This window comes from Rhinoraja longicauda, chromosome 43 (genome assembly GCF_053455715.1).
Source record: "Rhinoraja longicauda isolate Sanriku21f chromosome 43, sRhiLon1.1, whole genome shotgun sequence".
Lineage (NCBI taxonomy): Eukaryota > Metazoa > Chordata > Chondrichthyes > Rajiformes > Arhynchobatidae > Rhinoraja > Rhinoraja longicauda.
In genome coordinates this window covers 7,125,977-7,139,200 of record NC_135995.1, presented here as the reverse complement: position 1 = coordinate 7,139,200, position 13,224 = coordinate 7,125,977, and the positions used below count along the sequence as shown (strand labels likewise).

The 13,224-nt window shown below is 60.4% G+C and overlaps 2 protein-coding genes across 2 annotated transcripts in view; one reads left to right on the top strand and one right to left on the bottom strand.

The window, feature by feature from the left end:
• Nucleotides 1–2,562, top strand: part of LOC144612207 (cell adhesion molecule CEACAM5-like) — a 98,485-nt gene extending 95,923 nt beyond the window's left edge. Inside the window, exon 11 of the mRNA XM_078431764.1 lies at nucleotides 2,423–2,562. Within this exon, the coding sequence (XP_078287890.1) occupies nucleotides 2,423–2,562 (140 nt within the window). The remainder of the gene's footprint in view (nucleotides 1–2,422) is intronic.
• A 2,591-nt stretch (nucleotides 2,563–5,153) lies between these two features.
• LOC144612206 (collagen alpha-3(VI) chain-like) overlaps nucleotides 5,154–13,224 on the bottom strand; it is a 72,979-nt gene continuing 64,908 nt past the window's right edge. Inside the window, exon 6 of the mRNA XM_078431763.1 lies at nucleotides 5,154–5,243. Within this exon, the coding sequence (XP_078287889.1) occupies nucleotides 5,154–5,243 (90 nt within the window). The remainder of the gene's footprint in view (nucleotides 5,244–13,224) is intronic.

The window sequence follows — 13,224 nt, the reverse complement described above, 5'->3', positions numbered from 1 at the left end:
AAGTCATCCTGCAACCTCATAGCATCTTCCTCACACTACCAGCCAGCTTTGTATCATCTGCAAATTTGCTAATGTTACTTTTAATCCCAGCATCCAAGTCATTAATTTATATTGTAAATAGCTGTGGGCAGGTGGGACTAGTGTTGATGGGGCATGTTGGTCGGTGTGGGCAGGTGGGACTAGTGTACGTGGGGCATGTTGGTTGGTGTGGGCAGGTGGGACTAGTGTAGATGGGGCATGTTGGCCGGTGTGGGCAGGTGGGACTAGTGTAGATGGGGCATGTTGCCGGCGTGGGCAGGTGGGACTAGTGTAGATGGGGCACGTTGGCCGGTGTGGGCCAAGGTGGGACTAGTGTAGATGGGGCATGTTGGTCGGTGTGGGGCAGGTGGGACTAGTGTAGATGGGCATGTTGGTCGGTGTTGGCAAGTGGGACTAGTGTAGATGGGGCATGTTGGTCGGTGTGGGCAGGTGGGACTAGTGTAGATGGGGCATGTTGTCGGTGTGGGCAGGTGGGACTAGTGTAGATGGGGCATGTTGGCCGGTGTGGGCAGGTGCAGAGGGGGGAACGGCCTTTTTCCAGCCTGGGCGACTCTGTGACTCTCTAAAACCGCTGGCTGAGACGTAGTTGACTCGCCCAACATTGGGAACATGTTTCCTGCATCTAGCTTGTCCAGTCCTTTTATACTTTTATACGTTTCTATAAGATACCCTCTCTTTCCAATCTTTCCTCGTACGACAGTCCCGCCATCCCGGGGATTAACCTGGTGAACCTACGCTGCACACCCTCAATAGCAAGGACGTCCTTCCTCAAATTTGGAGACCAAAACTGCACACAGTACTCCAGGTGCGGTCTCACTAGGGCCCTGTACAATTGCAGAAGGACCTCTTTGCTCCTAAACTCAACTCCTCTTGTTATGAAGGCCAACATGCCATTGGCTTTCTTCACTGCCTGCTGTACCTGCACGTTTACTACTGTTTTTGGTTTTGGGGGGGTGGGGGGGGGGGGAATGAATGAAATGTCTGATTTCTATAACTATTAATAGACTTCTGAGTGAGTTCTGGATGTCCATGTGCAAGTAACGTTGTGTGGAACTGCAGGCCCGGCCACTTTGTGGTCAACACTCCCACCGTGTGGTGATCCGCTGCACTGCAGGCCCGTCCACTTTGTGGTCAACACTCCCACCGTGTGGTGATTCGCTGCACTGCAGGCCCGTCCGCTTTGTGGTCATAACTCCCACCGTGTGGTGATCCGCTGCACTGCAGGCCCGGCCACTTTGTGGTCAACACTCCCACCGTGTGGTGATTCGCTGCATTGCAGGCCCGTCCACTTTGTGGTCATAACTCCCACCGTGTGGTGATCCGATGCACTACAGGGCCGGCCACTTTGTGGTCAACACTCCCAACGTGTGGTGATTCGCTGCACTGCAGGGTCGGCCACTTTGTGGTCAACACTCCCACCATTTGGGGATCGGGTTGAGGGGGAAGTGGGGTTGAGGGGGGGTGGGGTTGAGGGGGTGGTGGGGTTGAGGAGGGGTGGGGCTGAGGGGGGGTGGGTTTGAGGGGGAGTGGGGTTGAGGGATAGTGTTAGTGTGCGGGGATCGCTGGTCGGCGCGGACAGACTCGATGGGCCGAAGGGCCTGTTTCTGCACTGTGTGTCTCTAAACTAAACTAAACCCCCCTCTCTCGCCCCATCCCACTCTATCTCTCTCTCCCTACCCTACCTCCTCTCTCCCTCCCCTCCCTCCCTCTCACCACCTCCCTTTCCCCATCACTTTCTCCCCACCCTCCCTTCTCCTCTTCACTCACCATCTCCCTTCCTCCCTCTCCCTCCCTCCACTCTCCCTCTTCCTTTCTACCTCCCCCTTCCTCTACCTCCACCCTCTCTCAACCTCCTCTCCCCTCCGTCCCCTCCTCTCCCTCTCTCTCTACCCACTCTCGCCTCTCCCTCTCCCCATCTTCCCCCTCCATCCCACCCCCCCCTCTATCTCCCCCTCTCTCCTCCACTCCCTCTCTCCCTCTCTCCTCCCCCTCTCTACCTCCTCCCCGTCTCTCCCCTCCATCTCTCCCCTCTCTACCTCCCCTACCTCTCCCAACCTTCCCCCTCTATCTCTCCCCTCCCTCCCTCTCACCCCTCCTTTTCCCCATCACATTCTCCCCACCCTCCCTTCTCCTCTTCACTCACCAACTCCTCCCTCTCCCCTCCCCTCCCTCCCTCCCTCTCTACCCTCTCCCTCCCCCCCCTCCCTCCCACTCTCCCTCCCCCTCTCTCCCTCCCACCCTCCCCCCTCCCTCCCACTCTCCCCTCCCTCTCTACCCCCTCTCCCTCACACTCTCCCTCCCTCCCCTCAGACTCTCTCTCTCTCTAAGTCGAGGTAATTTTCACCAGTCAGATATTTCGGTGTTTTCACTGCTGGATCCACAGGTACAAAAGCGCGAGGCATTGAGGGGATAGTCTCACTTGTCCTCAATATGGTGCAGCGCTGGGCTCCAGATGTTGAAGAACCTCTGGGGGTTCCCAGACCATTCGTATCTCAGCCTCTCCACCTGGAAGATGCCCATTAATTCTCTGAACCGAGTCTCAAACTGAGGAGCAGAGTCTGATTCCCAGAGTTTCAAGATACATCTGTGGGCAATTACCGTAAACCAAGATTGTGCCGCATTATGGTCCAGCGTCTCTCCCTCTCTCCCTCCCTCCCTCTCCCCTCCCCTCCCTCCCTCCCTCCCTCCCTCTCCCTCCCTCCCTCCCTCCCTCCCTCCCTCCCTCCCTCCCTCCCTCCCTCCCTCCCTCCCTCCCTCCCTCCCTCCCTCCCTCCCTCCCTCCCTCCCTCCCTCCCTCCCTCCCTCCCTCCCTCCCTCCCTCCCTCCCTCCCTCCCTCCCTCCCTCCCTCCCTCCCCCCATCCCTCCCTACCTCCCTCCCTCCCTCCCTCCCTCCCACCCCCTCCCCTCCCTCCCTCCCTCCCTCCCTCTCTCCCTCCATACTGCACAGTCAACAGTAGAAGTTGTGATGAAGGTTTATTCACACACGGGCAGTTCAGGATGTTGGTGACAGTCACAGTCTCACACACTCCGTACCCTACTCCCCTCCCTCCCTCCCTCCCTCCCTCCCTCCTGGAGTAACTCAGGGGGTCGGGCAGCATCTCTGGAGAGAAGGAACGGGCGACGTTTTGGGTCGAGACCCTTCTTCCCGAAACGTCACCCATTCCTTCTCTCCGGAGATGGGGGGAGGGAGGGAGAGAGACTGGAGTGGAGGAGGAGGAGGAGGAGATGAGGGGGGAGAGAGAATGAGGGGAGGAGGAGAGGAGAGGGGAGGGAGGGAGGGAGGGGACTAGAGACTGGAGAGGAGGAGGGGGAGGTAGAGGAGGGGGGGAGAGGAGGGGCGTAGAGGAGGGAGGGAGAGAACTAGAGATTGGAGGGAGGGGGAGAGAGGGAGGGGGAGAGGGGATGAGGTGGGATGGGGAGAGGGGAGGGGAGGTGGGTGAGCAGAGAGGGAGAGGACTAGAGATTGGACTAGAGATTGGGGAGGAGAGAGGGAGGAGAAAGAGAGAGGGGAGGAGGGAGGGGGAAAGAGGGAGTGAGGGAGGGAGGGAACTAGAGATTGGAGAGGAGGATGATTGAGAGGTTGAGGGGTAGGAGAGTTGAGAGAGTTCAGAGAGAGAGAGAGAGAGAGAGAGAGAGAGAGAGAGAGAGAGAGAGAGAGAGAGAGAGAGAGAGAGAGAGAGAGAGAGAGAGAGAGAGAGAGGGGAGGGGAGGGAAGGAAGAAAGAAAGCAGGGAACTAGAGATTGGACTAGAGATTGGAATAGAGACCGGAGGGCAGGAGGAGGATGGAGATGAGGATGGAGAGGGTGAGGGGGGTAGGGGAGGGGGTGGAGGGAGGGGAGAGAGGGAGAGAGAGGGAGAGGGAGGGGAGGTAGAGAGGGAGGGGAGAGGGAGAGGATATTGAGGAAGGATATCCTTGCTATTGAGGGCGTGCAGCGTAGGTTCACCAGGTTAATCCCCGGAATGGCGGGACTGTCGTACGTTGAAAGACTGGAGCGACTGGGCTTGTGTTCACTGGATCACCAGATTAACGTCGGACCGCGTGGTTTTCTCCGGGCGCTCCGGTTTCCTCCCACACTCCACAAAGACGTGCGTGCGTGCGGGTTTGTAGGTTAATTGGCTTCGGTGTGAGATTGTAAATTGTCCCCCAGTGTGTGTGTGTGTGTGTGTGTGTGTGGATAGTGTTACTGTGTGTGTGCGGGGATCGCTGGTCGGCACGGACTTGATGGCCGAAGGTCCTGTTTCCGCGCTGTGTGTCTCGAAACTAAACTAAACTATACTAAACCCCCCTCTCTCGCCCCATCCCACTCTCTCTATCTCCCCTTCCCTCTCCTCTCTCTATCTCCCCACCCACCCACTCTCCTCACCTCCTCCCCTCCCTCCACCCTCTCTCCCCTCTGTCTCTACCTCCTCTCCCACCAACCCCTCCCTCCCTTCACTCCCTGTCTCTCTCTACCTCTCTCCCCTCTCTCTCTCCCTCTCTCCCCTCCCACTCTCCCCTCCCTCTCTACCTCCACTCCCTCTCTCCCCTCTGTCTCTACCTCCCCTCCCTCTCTCCAACCTCCCATCTCCCTCCCCTCTCTCCACTCACTCCCTCTCTCTCCCCATCTTCTCCCTCTCCCCTCCCTCTCTCTCCCCTACTCCCCTCCCCCCTCTCTCCCCGCCTTTCTACCTCCTCTCCCCCTCTCCCTCTCTCGCTACCCTCCCCCTCCCCTCCCTCTCACCTCTCCCTCTCTCCCCTCCTTCCCTTTCTCCCTCCCTCTCTACCTCCTGTCCCCCTCTCCCCTCCCTCCACTCCCCCTCTCTACCTCCCCCCTCCCTTTCCCCATCACTTTCTCCCCACCCTCCTTTCTCCTCTTCACTCACCATCTCCCTCCTCTCCCTCCCCCCCTCTCCCTCCCAACCTCCCCCCTCCCTCCCACTCTCCCCTCCTTCTCTACCCCTCTCCCCTCCCACTCTCCCCTCCCTCTCTACCCCCTCTCCCCTCAGTCTCTCCCTCCCTCCCCTCAGACTCTCTCTCTCTCTAAGTCGAGGTAATTTTCACCAGTCAAATATTTCGGTGTTTTCACTGCTGGATCCACAGGTACAAAAGCGCGAGGCATTGAGGGGATAGTCTCACTTGTCCTCAATGTGCTGCAGCGCTGGGCTCCAGATGTTGAAGAACCTCTGGGGGTTCCCAGACCATTCGTATCTCAGCCTCTCCACCTGGAAGATGCCCATTAATTCACTGAATCAAGTCTCAAACTGAGGAGCAGAGTCTGATTCCCACAGTTTCAAGATACATCTATGGGCAATTACCGTAAACCAAGATTGTGCCCGCATTATGGTCCAGCGTCTCTCCCTCTCTCCCTCCCTTCCACTCCCCTCCTCCCTCCCTCCCTCCCTCCCTCCATCCCTCCCTCCCTCCCTCCCTCCCTCCCTCCCTCCCTCCCTCCCTCCCTCCCTCCCTCCCTCCCTCCCTCCCTCCCTCCCTCCCTCCCTCCCTCTCTCCCTCCCTCCCTCCCTCCCTCCCTCCCTCCCTCCCTCCTCCTCCCTCCCTCCCTCCCCCCATCCCTCCTCCCTCCCTCCCTCCCTCCCTCCCTCCTCCCACCCCCTCCCCTCCCTCCCTCCTCCCTCCCTCCCTCCCTCTCTCCCTCCATACTCCACAGTCAACAGTAGAAGTTGTGATGAAGGTTTATTCACACACGGGCAGTTCAGGATGTGGTGACAGTCACAGACTCACACACTCCGTACCCTACCCCCCTCCCTCCACTCCCCCTCCCTCTCCCTCCTCTCCCTCCCCCTCCCTCCCCCAACCCTCCCTCCCCCTCTCTACCTTCCCTCCCTCTCCCCCTCCATCTCTCCCCCCTCTCCCTCTCACATTTTCCCACCCTCCCTCTCCCTCCCTCCCTTTCCCCATCAATTTCTCCCCACCCTCCCTCTCTCAACCCCTCCCTCGACTCTCTCCTCTCCCTTTCCCCATTTCCCCTATCTCCCCCCTCTCTCCCCTCCCTTCACGCCCCTCTCCCTCCCCCTCCCTCCCCTCTCTCCTCTCCTCTCGCTCTCACTTCCTTCCTCTCTCTCCCCATCTTCCCCCTCTATCTCTCCGCTCCACCCTCTTGCCCCTCCCTTTCCCCGTCACTTTCTCCCCATCCTCCCTGTCTCTCCCCTCCCTCCCTCTCAACCCCTCCCTTTCCCCATCACGTTCTCCCCACCCTCCCTTCTCCACTTCACACTTCGTACGTTGAAAGACTGGAGCGACTGGGCTTGTATTCAGCGGATCACCAGATTAACGTCGGACCGGGTGGGTTTTCTCCGGGCGCTCCGGTTTCCTCCCACACTCCACAAAGACGTGCGTGCGTGCGGGTTTGTAGTTAATTGGCTTCGGTGTGAGATTGTAAATTGTCCCCCAGTGTTAGTGTGTGTGTGTGTGGGATAGTGTTAGTGTGTGTGTGTGTGTGTGGATAGTGTTAGTGTGCGGGATCGCTGGTCGTCACAGACGGACTCGATGGGCCGAAGGGCCTGTGTCTGCGCTGTGTGTCTTTAAACTAAACTAAACTAAACCCCCCTCTCTCGCCCCCGTCCCACTCTCTCTCTCTCCCCTCCCCTCTCCCTCTCTCTCGCAATCTTCCCTCTCCCAACCTCCCCCTCTCCCCTCCCTCCCTCTCTACCTCCCCTCTGTCTCTACCTCCTCTCCCACCCACTCCCTCTCCCTTTCTTTCTCTCCCCACCCCTCTCCCTCTCTCTCCCTCCCTCTCTCCCCTCTCTCTCTCCTTCCCTCCCTCCCCCTCTCCCCTCTCTCTCTCCTTCCCTCTCTCCTCCTCTCTCCCTCACTACCTCCCCTCCCGTCCCTCCCCATCTTCCCCCTCTATCTCTCCCCTCCCCCCTCTCCCTCTCCCAACCTCCTCTCTCCCCATCTTCCCCCCTCTCTCTCCCCTCCCTCTCACCCCCTCCCTTTCCCCATCACTTTCTCCCCTCCCTCCCTTCTACTCTTCACTCAACAACTCCTCCCTCTCCACCCACTCCCTCACTCTCCCTCCCTCTCTCCCCTCAATCCCCCTCCTTCTCTACTTCTCGCGCCCTCCATCTCTCCCCTCCCACCCCTCCCCCCTCCCCTCTCCCCCCTCCATCACCCCCTCCCTCCCTCCCTCCCTCCCTCCCTCCCTCCCTCCCTCCCTCCCTCCCTCCCTCCCTCCCTCCCTCCCTCCCTCCCTCCCTCCCTCCCTCCCTCCCTCCCTCCCTCCCTCCCTCCCTCCCTCCCTCCCTCCCTCCCTCCCTCCCTCCCCCCCTCCCTCCCTCCTCCCTCCCCCCCTCCCTTCACCCTCTCCCTCCCTCCCTCCCTCCCTCCCTCCCTCTCCCTCCCTCCCTCCCTCCCTCCCTCCCTCCCTCCCTCCTCCCTCCAAACCTCCACAGTCAACAGTAGAAGTTGTGATAAAGGTTTATTCACACACAGGCAGTTCAGGATGTTGGTGACAGTCACAGACTCACACACCCCGAACCCTACCCCCCTCCCTCCACTCCCCCTCTCCCCTCCCTCCCTCCTGGAGTAACTCAGGGGTCGGGCAGCATCTCTGGAGAGAAGGAACGGGCGACGTTTTGGGTCGAGACACTTCTTCACCAGGTTAATCCCGGAATGGCGGGACTGTCGTACGTTGAAAGACTGCAGCGACTGGGCTTGTGTTCACTGGATCACAGATTAACGTCGGACCGCGTGGGTTTTCTCCGGGCGCTCCGGTTTCCTCCCACACTCCACAAAGACGTGCGTGCGTGCGGGTTTGTAGGTTAATTGGCTTCGGTGTGAGATTGTAAATTGTCCCCCTGTGTGTGTGTGTGTGTGTGTGTGGGATAGTGTTACTGTGTGTGTGCGGGGATCGCTGGTCGGCACGGACTTGATGGCCGAAGGTCCTGTTTCCGCGCAGTGTGTCTCTAAACTAAACTAAACTATACTAAACCCCCCTCTCTCGCCCCATCCCACTCTCTCTATCTCCCCTCCCCCTCTCCTCTCTCTATCTCCCCACCCACCCACTCTCCCTCACCTCCTCCCCTCCCTCCACCCTCTCTCCCCTCTGTCTCTACCTCCTCTCCCACCCTCCCCTCCCTCCCTTCACTCCCTGTCTCTCTCTACCTCTCTCCCCTCTCTCTCTCCCTCTCTCCCCTCCCACTCTCCCCTCCCTCTCTACCTCCACTCCCTCTCTCCCCTCTGTCTCTACCTCCCCTCCCTCTCTCCCAACCTCCCATTCTCCCCTCCCCTCTCTCCACTCACTCCCTCTCTCTCCCCATCTTCTCCCTCTCCCCTCCCTCTCTCTCCCCTACTCCCCTCCCCCCTCTCTCCTCGCCTTTCTACCTCCTCTCCCCCTCTCCCTCTCTCGCTACCCTCCCCCTCCCCCCTCTCACCCTCTCCCTCTCTCCCCTCCTTCCCTTTCTCCCTCCCTCTCTACCTCCTGTCCCCCTCTCCCCTCCCTCCACTCCCCTCTCTACCTCCCCCCTCCCTTTCCCCATCACTTCTCCCCACCCTCCTTTCTCCTCTTCACTCACCATCTCCCTCCCTCTCCCTCCCCCTCTCCCTCCCAACCTCCCCCCTCCCTCCCACTCTCCCCTCCTTCTCTACCCCCTCTCCCCTCCCACTCTCCCCTCCCTCTCTACCCCCTCTCCCCTCAGTCTCTCCTCCCTCCCCTCAGACTCTCTCTCTCTCTAAGTCGAGGTAATTTTCACCAGTCAAATATTTCGGTGTTTTCACTGCTGGATCCACAGGTACAAAAGCGCGAGGCATTGAGGGGATAGTCTCACTTGTCCTCAATATGCTGCAGCGCTGGGCTCCAGATGTTGAAGAACCTCTGGGGGTTCCCAGACCATTCGTATCTCAGCCTCTCCACCTGGAAGATGCCCATTAATTCACTGAACCAAGTCTCAAACTGAGGAGCAGAGTCTGATTCCCAGAGCTTCAAGATACGTACAGGTATATAGGTTAATTGGCTGGGTAAATGTAAAAATTGTCCCTAGTGGGTGTAGGATAGTGTTAATGTGCGGGGATCACTGGGCGGCACGGACTTGGAGGGCCGAAAAGCCTGTTTCCGGCTGTATATATATGATATGATATGATATGATATGATACATCTGTGGGCAATTCCGTAAACCAAGATTGTGCCGCATTATGGTCAGCGTCTCTCCCTCTCTCCTCCCTCCCTCTCCCCTCCCTCCCTCCTCCCTCCCTCCCTCCCTCCCTCCTCCCTCCCTCCCTCCCTCCCTCCCTCCCTCCCTCCCTCCCTCCCTCCCTCCCTCCCTCCCTTCCCTCCCTCCTCCCTCCCTCCCTCCCTCCCTCCCTCCCTCCCTCCCTCCCTCCCTCCCTCCCTCCCTCCCCTCCCTCCCTCCCTCCCTCCCTCCCTCCCTCCCTCCCTCCATCCCTCCCTCCCCCTCCCTCCATCCCTCCCTCCCTCCCCCCATCCCTCCCTCCCTCCCTCCCTCCCTCCCTCCCTCCCACCCCCCTCCCTCCCTCCTCCCTCCTCCCTCCCTCCCTCCCTCCCTCCCTCCCTCCCTCTCTCCCTCCATACTCCACAGTCAACAGTAGAAGTTGTGATGAAGGTTATTCACACACGGGCAGTTCAGGATGTTGGTGACAGTCACAGTCTCACACACTCCGTACCCTGCCCCCTCCCTCCACTCCCCCTCCCTCTCCCTCCCTCCCTCTCCTCCCTCTCCCCTCCCCCAACCTCCCTCTCCCTCTCTACCTTCCCTCCCTCTCCCCCTCCATCTCTCCCCCCTCTCCCTCTCACCTTTTTCCCACCCTCCCTCTCACTCCCTCCCTTTCCCCATCAATTTCTCCCCACCCTCCCTCTCTCAACCCTCCCTCGACTCTCTCCTCTCCCTCTCCCCATTTCCCCTATCTCCCCCCTCTCTCCCCTCCCTTCACGCCCCCTCTCCCTCCCCCTCCCTCCCCTCTCTCCTCTCCCTCTCGCTCTCCCTTCACTTCCTCTCTCTCCCATCTTCCCCCTCTATCTCTCCCCTCCACCCTCTTGCCCCCTCCCTTTCCCCGTCACTTTCTCCCCATCCTCCCTGTCTCTCCCCTCCCTCTCTCCTCTCCCACCCTCCCTCCCTCCTCCAGTCCCTCTCCCCTCCCACCCCTCCTCTCCCCCTCTCTCCATCTCCCTCTCCCCCTTCACTCCCTCTCTCTCCCCATCTTTCCCCTCTATCTCTCCCCTCCCTCCCTCCCTCTCAACCCCTCCCTTTCCCCATCACGTTCTCCCCACCCTCCCTTCTCCACTTCACACTTCGTACGTTGAAAGACTGGAGCGACTGGGCTTGTATTCAGTGGATCACCAGATTAACGTCGGACCGCGTGGGTATTCTCCGGCGCTCCGGTTTCCTCCCACACTCCACAAAGACGTGCGTGCGTGCGGGTTTGTAGGTTAATTGGCTTCGGTGTGAGATTGTAAATTGTCCCCCAGTGTTAGTGTGTGTGTGTGTGGGATAGTGTTAGTGTGTGTGTGTGTGTGTGGATAGTGTTAGTGTGCGGGGATCGCTGGTCGTCACAGACGGACTCGATGGGCCGAAGGGCCTGTGTCCGCGCTGTGTGTCTTTAAACTAAACTAAACTAAACCCCCCTCTCTCGCCCCGTCCCACTCTCTCTCTCTCCCCTCCCCTCTCCCTCTCTCTCGCAATCTTCCCTCTCCCAACCTCCCCCTCTCCCCTCCCTCCCTCTCTACCGTCCCTCTGTCTCTACCTCCTCTCCACCCACTCCCTCTCCCTTTCTTTGTCTCCCCACCCCTCTCCCTCTCTCTCCCTCTCTCTCCCTCTCTCCCCCTCTCCCCTCTCTCTCTCCTTTCCTCTCCTCCCTCTCCCCTCCCTCCCTTCTACTCTTCACTCAACAACTCCTCCCTCTCCCACCCACTCCCTCACTCTCCCTCCCTCTGTCCCCTCACCCCCTCCCTCTCTACCTCCTCTCTCCCTCCATCTCTCCCCTCCCACCCTCCCGTCCCCTCCCCTCTCCCCCCCTCCCTCACCCCCTCCCTCCCTCCCTCCCACTCCCTCCTCTCCCCTCCCTCTCTCCTCCCTCCCTCCTCTCCCTCCCTCCCTCCCTCCCTCCCTCCCTCCCTCCCTCCCTCCCTCCCTCCCTCCCTCCCTCCCTCCCTCCCTCCCTCCCTCCCTCCCTCCCTCCCTCCCTCTCTCCCGCCAAACTCCACAGTCAACAGTAGATGTTGTGATGAAGGTTTATTCACACACGGGCAGTTCAGGATGTTGGTGACAGTCACAGTCTCACACACTCCGTACCCTACCCCCCTCCCTCCACTCCCCCTCTCCTCCCGCTCCCTCCCCCCTCCCTCCCCCCTCCCTTCACTCTCTTTCTCTCCCCCCTCCCTCCTCCCTTCACTCCCTCTCTCGCCCCATCTTCCACCTCTATCTCTCCCCACCCTCCCTTCTCCACTTCACACCTCGTACGTTGAAAGACTGGAGCGACTGGGCTTGTATTCAGCGGATCACCAGATTAACGTCGGACCGGGTGGGTTTCTCCGGGCGCTCCGGTTTCCTCCCACACTCCACAAAGACGTGCGTGCGTGCGGGTTTGTAGGTTAATTGGCTTCGGTGTGAGATTGTAAATTGTCCCCAGTGTGTGTGTGTGTGTGGGATAGTGTCAGTGTGTGTGTGTGTGTGGGATAGTGTTAGTGTGCGGGGATCGCTGGTCGTCACAGACGGACTCGATGGGCCGAAGGGCCTGTTTCCGCGCTGTGTGTCTTTAAACTAAACTAAAGTAAACCCCCCTCTCTCGCCCCGTCCCTCTCTCTCTCTCCCTCCCCTCTCCCTCTCTCTCGCAATCTTCCCTCTCCCAACCTCCCCCTCTCCCCTCCCTCTCTCTCTACCTCCCCTCTGTCTCTACCTCCTCTCCCACCCACTCCCTCTCCCTTTCTTTCTCTCCCCACCCCTCTCCTCTCTCTCCCTCCCTCCCCCTCTCCCCTCTCTCTCTCCCCTCTCTCCTCCTCTCTCCCTCACTACCTCCCCCTCCCGTCCCTCCCCATTTCCCCCCTCTATCTCTCCCCTCCCCCCTCTCCCTCTCCCAACCTCCCTCTCTCCCCATCTTCCCCCCCTCTCTCTCCCTCCCTCTCACCCCCTCCCTTTCCCCATCACTTTCTCCCCTCCCTCCCTTCTACTCTTCACTCAACAACTCCTCCCTCTCCCACCCACTCCCTCACTCTCCCTCCCTCTCTCCCCTCAATCCCCCTCCTTCTCTACTTCCTCGCGCCCTCCATCTCTCCCCTCCCACCCCTCCCCCCTCCCCTCTCCCCCCTCCCATCACCCCCTCCCTCCCTCCCTCCCTCCCTCCTCCCTCCCTCCCTCCCTCCCTCCCCTCCCTCCCTCCCTCCCTCCCTACCTCCCTCCCTCCCTCCCTCCCTCCCTCCATCCCCCCCTCCCTTCACCCTCTCCTCCCTCCCTCCCTCCCTCTCCCCTCCCTCCCTCCTCCCTCCCTCCCTCCCCCTCTCCCTCCAAACTCCACAGTCAACAGTAGAAGTTGTGATGAAGGTTTATTCACACTCAGGCAGTTCAGGATGTTGGTGACAGTCACAGACTCACACACCCCCGTACCCTACCCCCCTCCCTCCACTCCCCCTCCCTCCACTCCCCCTCTCCCACCCTCCCTCCCTCCACTCCCCCTCTCCCTCCCTCTCTACCTCCCCTACCTCCTTCAATCCCTCTCTCCACTCCCTCTCCCTCCTTCCTCCTCTCCTCCCCCTCTCTCTCGTCCCCACTCCCACCCTCCTCTCCACTCCCTCTCTCCCCTCTGTCTCTACCTCCTCTACCTCCCCTGCCTCTCTTCCTCCCCTCCCTCTCTCTCCCCCTCCCTCCCCCTCTCTCTCACCCCTCCCTCCCTCTCTCTCCCTCCCTCCCTTCACTCCCTCCTTCTCCCCATTTTCCCCTTCCCTCTCTCCCCTCTCCCTCTCGCCTCGTCCCCTCTCCCTCTCTCTCCCCCTCCCTCCCCCTCTCTCTCACCCTCTCCCTCTCTCCCATGTCTCTACCTCCACTCCCCCCCTCTCCTCCTCCCCACCCTCCCTTCTCCTCTTCACTCACCATCTCCCTCCCTCTCCCTCACTCTCCCCCCTCTTCCCCCTCCATCTCTCCCCTCCTCCCTCTCTCCCCCTCTCTCTCCTCTACCTCCTCTCCCATCCTATCTCACTCTCCCTCTCCCTCCCTCCCTCCCTCCCTCCCTCCCTCCCTCCTC